The sequence below is a fragment of the Rhipicephalus sanguineus genome, chromosome 2 (assembly GCF_013339695.2).
Source record: "Rhipicephalus sanguineus isolate Rsan-2018 chromosome 2, BIME_Rsan_1.4, whole genome shotgun sequence".
NCBI classification, from domain to species: Eukaryota; Metazoa; Arthropoda; class Arachnida; order Ixodida; family Ixodidae; genus Rhipicephalus; species Rhipicephalus sanguineus.
This window is the reverse complement of record NC_051177.1, coordinates 225,664,727-225,671,623: the sequence shown is the minus strand read 5'-3', so window position 1 is coordinate 225,671,623 and position 6,897 is coordinate 225,664,727. Positions and strand designations below refer to the sequence as shown.

General features: G+C 43.5%; 1 protein-coding gene across 1 annotated transcript in view; it reads left to right on the top strand.

Moving 5' to 3' along the window:
- Nucleotides 1-876: 876 nt before the first annotated feature.
- LOC119384135 (nitric oxide synthase-interacting protein) overlaps nucleotides 877-6,897 on the top strand; it is a gene marked incomplete at its 5' end in the record, with an annotated part of 196,891 nt that continues 190,870 nt past the window's right edge. Inside the window, 1 exon segment of the mRNA XM_037652427.2 lies at nucleotides 877-988. Coding sequence (XP_037508355.1) covers nucleotides 877-988 — 112 coding nt within the window.

Below are 6,897 nucleotides of genomic sequence, written 5' to 3'. Positions count from 1 at the left end.
GCCCTCACTACCAGCTGGCGCTGGTCTTGACCTATGTATCATAATTGGCAACAGTACTGCGAGTGTAAAACAATAACACAGATTGATACAATATATGAAGAGATGAAAACACTTGATATTATGGTGGCACAGATTGCCGAATAATGCTCTTGTGAATGGCAGAAAGAGATATAGTATATAGGCTGTCATAAAATGAGGTATTCAAGAACTTTGGTGCAATATAATTAACATAGAAAAACCATAGTTTGTTCTACACTTTGGTAATACGTAACTACTTTGTGCTCTGGTGTCATATGTTGAGTGGCAAAACGTAAGTGGAACAATTTTAGAAAAAAAAGAATAATTTTTTCTTGTTATTGTTTCTTGTCATGCTTGACCCTACGACACAGCACGCTTTCCGCGTGCGTGGAACACCTATTTTGCCAGCCACCTTCTTAAGCCTGTGCGACACCTCGTGTACGTAGGGGATAGCAGCTGTGATGTGTTGACTATTACTTTGTCTTTTATTGTACACCCTTAATGTCATTAAGAGAGCCTCTCTGCAATGAAAGTTAGTTAGCGTCGGTGTCTTCATCTCGTCCCATCTCAAGCACCGTTTTATTCATCATCTACTATGCACCAACTATCCCAGTCAAGCACTCTGCTACAATAGATGTTGTGAGCTTTTTATGCATGTTCTTAGAGTGATCAAGACTTTCAATTTCTAATCACTTCTTAATATTTTTAGTGCAGTAAACGTATCTACGTTGTTTTGAGGACATTTTTGTAGGAAAAATTTTAGTTTGGGACACCACTTGAAAATCTTTTCAGAGGGACTTGAAAGTGTTTGAGAAGCCTTGACTGTTTGAACAACTGGAAGGAACTTTGATGATGCAGGCCAGAAGGCTACCTGTACGACAAGGAATGCATCCTGGAGTACATCATCAAACAGAAGGCAGACAATGCACGTCTCCTGAAGGAGTACGAAGCCGAGCAGAAGAGAGAGGCTGTAAGTATGGCACTCTCGATTCCGCCATCTTATTGCACGAGACATTTATCGAAAAGAAATTGTGTGGCAGAAGGTGGTGTTTTCTCCAGAGTAATTACATCATACACTGGCCATTGCATCTTCTTTTGCTCTGTGACTCCTTGCATTCATGCAGGACCAACAAATTCCCTGGGAAAAAGGCAACATTTTGTCCTGTGATTTAAATGTCCCACAAGAATGGATTAAAACGATGCATTGGTTAGCCTATGTTAGGCAACTGCTTTTTAAAAATCCAGTATTTATGGTGCATTGAAAAGCCCACTGTCAGAACTGGTTATACCATAATACCAAATGTTTATTTCTTCAGCACTTGGCAGAGTTGTTTCAGGGACAGGGTATCTGCCGAGGAAGTCCAGCTTACAGTGACTCGGAACGATAAGCCCTGTGAGTGAGTCAAGTGAGGCAGGACATCCTGTAAATGAGCACGGCACGACAAAGTCTACTTTGAAGCAATGGCCGTTCACATGAACCACCATTTGGTGGCGTCATTCCTGTGACAGCCAAATACGACTGATGCATTTTGTCCCCAAAGCAATGCAAAATAAGCTCGCTTTCCGCATAGGTTGCTGGTCGCTCTTTGGGCAGGAAACAAGTAGCATGCATGCTGTTCATTGCCACAGTGATCACACAAACCTTTCAGTCGTCCTCAAGGCCATTCGCAGTACTGGTTCACTCATCTTCTGGAAGCTTCATGAAACCTCAGGCTGGCTGCCATCGTGGTTAACTTCCGTGCCTCAGCACTGATGTTGATGGAGCGAGGCTGTGAGTTTATTGGGTTGGTCACACAAGCTAGTATCTGGCAGGCTTGCGATGAACCGGTAGTGCGTGAGGTGTTCCTTGACTGCCGCCAAATGAGTAGCTGCACTTTTTTGCCACGTTTCAGAGTCTGTGCAGAAGATGTTCACGCTTTCATCTTTGTACGTCAGTGGAATCTGTGCATTTCATTGGCGAAGTGACCTGCGAGTGGCTTTGAAGGAAGGATTGGCAGCCCTTGGTGTCTGTCATGAACAAAGAAAGTATGACCCATGCTTGGGGGTCTCTGCAGTACAGCAGTACTTTGGGTTTCTTTAGTGGCAGCAATGACACGTAGTCCTCGAATTGGAGTAGCCATGCTGTCCATTGGCTAGGGCCATAAAACGTGAAAGACAGCAGAGAGGGGAGCATAGTGCTGGCTATTGGCAGAGTTGTGGGCGAACCACTTTCTGGAGCTTGTCAGCAAAAATAGCCACTTTGCTTCATGATTGGTCCCAATATACATTGGGGAGGCACCACTGTGTAGCCGCTAGTGACCCCCCCCCCTTCCCCCCTGCACTTGGCCTGTGCCTGCCCCCACTGTCCTCATAAGACAAGCCAACTTGTTCAAGATGCTTTTACTTGTGCCAATGGATGACACTGTGCATGGTCATTTCTATGAAGTGCTATACTTTTCTACTAAAAACAAATGAAGATTTAATTGTAAATTGTTAGTTATACAGTAAAAGCTCGTTAATTCGACACTTGTTAATTTGGAAAATCAGATAATTCAGACGTGTTCTCTGGTCCCAGCCAGCATATGCATTAACGCCATCAAACTCGTTAATCCAGTCATATTTGGCCGCAACTCTGTTAATTTGGACGATCTTCGGAGCGCACCGAGCATGAAGAGCCACAAATCTGCGAAGCAAAGGAACAAAACGGCATACGCGGACAGCCGAAACTGCCGCGGGCTTTCAAAAAGGCGTGGTCGCCACGCAGAAACGCGTTGTTGCTCCATGATAAGGTATGGGTTGAGGGCACGTTTCGGATTAAGACACGAGGGTTTTGAGCTGCGTTCACGTTCTGAAGGAAATCTCAAATGACGAAAATTGCAGCTTTTGCACTGCTCTTATGCAAAATAAATACTGGATTTACATATTCCTCAAGGAAATGAAGTGCATCAATGTAACAGACATTTATTTATTGTTTCTTTAATACTTCCGATAAATCGGCATTCGGTTAATGCGGACAGTTTTTTCGGTCCCGTGAAATTCGAATTAATCAGCTTTTACTGTAAGAGAGAAGGCTTATAATAGAAATAACATATTATATTTTAAGATGGAATGAAAGCCTAGCAGCCGCGAATACTACTGTAGTGACACGGGATAGGGTGTCCTACATGGTTCGTGTTTTGTCACATAGGGTGACATATGTCAATTTCGAGTGCACACCATCATCTCGATCGCACTAGCAATCGAAAACCATAAGAGGCCTAATCTTGTCCAATTAAAAAAGATGTCTTGAACCGAGAAAACTGTCATTCAATGTCTTGCATAAAAATATGTGTTGGTCTAAACAACCTAGGAACTGTGCACACCGTGCACAGTAGTGGAAACAAACCAAAGGGCACTCATTGTACCTTCTGTGGATCTTTGACCATAAAACGGTGTGCACATTGGGGCCTCCGCAGGCCATTGTGAATGAGGAGCAAGTTGGCTGATTTCAGCAATGAAGTTAGTACTATTTTGTAAATGTGGACAAGCAGGAGGGCAATTGTCATAAAATGTGAGAACTGCATCAGAGACTTGAAGGATGAAACTGCGCTGCACAATGGGTGCCTGTGTCACAAACAAGCTAAGCCGCCCGTGCTGGATAGGTAATTGCTGGCAATGACTGCCAGGCTAACACTGCCTTAGCAGTGTCCCCTTTCACACAAAGCTTAGGTGTAGGCACAGTGCTGCATCTCATGAACATGAGAGGCCTTTCACGTAGAGTCAAATGCACAGTACTGTGAGTTTTCTTGCTTTGTTGGGAATGCAACAAGTGTCCCAGCCCTAGCAGTGTGACCACAAGCGACTGCCTAGCTATGAGGCATTTGAATGATTTAAGGTGATATTGTGGGTAAATCGAGCAAAAACCCGAATTTTTTTATTTCGTTACTAAAAGATACTGCACTCTGTGAGGAGAACAACCATGCACTGGCGAGAGCCTAGGAGCGCTCGAAGCCATTTAAAAATCACGCCTAAAACCCCGCCTCCCGACGGATGCGGGAGCTTGTTTACAAGTTGTTTTCGATCATAATTTCGCCGTGTGTATATTTCGTTATTATAAATTTGGCTAGATATTTATGTTCTGCCATTTTGATAAATAGTGATTGCAAGTTTTCCCACCAGGGATGATTTGGTAGCACAGTCATTGGTTTTTGTTGTGAGCAATTTTCATGTATGCTCTTAAACACAGAATGGAAATTTTCCCAACATAAATTTTTAAAGAATTTAGAACCTAGATGTACTTCTTGATCTTGATTACTATCTGATCAATTATGCTGAAACCTTTTTAGAGTGTACCGAAACACCTGCTAAATAGTCTTAACTAAAACTTTGAAAGACTCTTTGAGCTATAATTTACAAAAAAATTAAAAATTATTTGGAATGTCTCTCTCGCAGTATGTGATAATTGAGGGAAATACAGTGAAAGCTCGTTAATTTGGAAAATCGGATAATTCGGAAAGTTTTCTGGTCCCAGCCAGCGTATGTATTGTTTAATGGCATCAAACTCTCGTTAATTGGGTCATATGTGGCCATAACGCTCTTAATTCGGACAATCCTCAGAGTGTGCCGACCGCGAAGCACTGCAAAAGTGCGGTGCAATGGAACGAAAATGGCATTCGCGGGCAGCCGAAATGTCCACGGGCTGTGGTCGCTACCCACAATTGCGTTGTTGGTACAGTCGAACACAGATGTATCGAACCCACATATATCGAATTTCCGGCTATATCGAACACGTAAATTATCCCCTTGAAAATCCTTTGTAAAATTATAGAAACTCGCACGTTTATATCGAACGGTATTTTTACCCGCCATTGGATATAGTATCGAATGCCGCGTGAGCCGGCACGCTTTGGCACTCGCTGCGCCCCGCGACCTTAACGGCACCGCACCTCAGGCGACACCCGAAACGCTAAAAAAACGTGAGGGTGAGAGGGCTTGGACTGTACTCTTGTTGGGCGCGTTCTCGAACTTGCGGAACGGCTTTTTTTACTTTTTTTCTGTCTCTCTCTTTCTCATGCTTTCTCCGCATTACTGTCGGCTCGGAGAGCAGGAACGAAGGAGCCGGCGGCCTCCTTTCTTCACCTTTTTTCTTTTTTTGTTCCTGTTTTGTGCGCAGCTCGCGCCTTTCATATTCGCTTAGCCAACCAGAGCTCGCGCCTTTCGTACATCGCTGCTGCCCTCGCAGGTAGCCCGTGTAGCCATCACTGCCATTGCGACTGATCGCGAGCGCTTTGTTGGCGGAGTTCACTTCCGTGAGTTGTCGCATACCGCCACATTCCTCTTTTGCGTGCGTGCTCACCTGCGAGCTCAAAACCATCAAGCTGGAGTTTCTGCCAGCCAACACGACAGTGAAGCTGCAACCGCTCGATCAGGGCATCATCAAGTCCGTTTCGTAATTCAATTCTTCCCGATGATTGGCGTACGGCACGTGTTATTCCCGTATTTGAAAAAGGTGATCGCCTAAATGTTGAAAACTACCGGCCAATATCATTAACTTCTGGTCCTTCTAAACTTCTTGAGCACATCATCACGCATTACATAATGTCATTTCTTGAAGAAAACAATATTTTGACTCCTTTCCAGCATGGTTTTAGAAAAGGCCTCTCAACTACCACTCAACTTGTCACCACAATTCACGACTTCGCAATAGCACTTGATAAGGGCGACCAAATAGACGCCATCTTCTTAGATTTTAGAAAAGCTTTCGACTGTGTCTGTCATGGTAAACTACTCACCAAACTTTCAAACATTGGTCTACCCTTTAATGTAATTAATTGGATCCGCTCCTACCTTAGCAACCGGAAACAGTTTGTCCAGATCGAGGGCGGCAGCTCTGGGGTTGTGCCTGTAACCTCGGGAGTTCCACAGGGAAGTGTCCTTGGCCCTGTCTTGTTTCTCGTCTTTATCAATGACATCGTTTCATCAGTTGACACCTCCGCCATAAGCCTAAAGCTTTTTGCAGATGACTGCATTCTTTATAAGCCAATTAAAAGTGAAAGAGACCAAGAGTGCCTGCAGAACAACCTAAATTCTCTCTCCGATTGGTGCCATACCTGGTCGATGGAGTTAAACATTAGTAAATCAGTCTTTATGCGTATCTCAAATAAAATTACCCCTTTTACATCACGCTACACCTTAAATAATAATCCGTTGATCGAAGTGAGCAGTTTTAAATACTTGGGAGTCAATATTACCAATCGACTGTTGTGGAGTAAACATATTGACGACGCTTGTTCCTCCGCCTCTAGAAAACTAGGGCTTCTTAGACACAAACTAGAAAACGCGCCATCTCAGATCACACTTCTTGCATATAATACATTTATTTGGCCCCGTCTAGAGTACGCATGCGTAGCCTGGGACCCGTATTTTAAAAAGGATGTTCATAAACTTGAAATGGTCCAGAGGAGAGCAGTAAGATTCATCTATAATGCCTATCAGAATCTTGATTCACCTTCATCACTTATGGCTACTAACAACATTCCCCTCCTGAAACAGCGTAGAGCTATCGCCAGACTCAAGTTTCTTTTCCTGCTTCGTAATCGGCAGTTTAATATCGATCCCAGTAAATACATCTCTCCCTCTTCTTCCAGGAATACCAGACATGCTCACAATCATGATCTGACGCCATACTTTGCACGTACTAACCTTTTCAAACACTCCTTCTTTCCGAGAACCATTAGCGAATGGAATACACTGCCTTCAAATGTTTTTCCTGAACGTGGCACTCCCAACTTTGAAAAATACATCCATCTTTTTGTGTAATCAACACTGTTGATATTGCAATGCTACATTATCTGATCTTATTATTTCAGCTGTGTAGCTTTACTTTTTTGTGCTTGAAACTGTTTCTAGATGTTTGTTCAC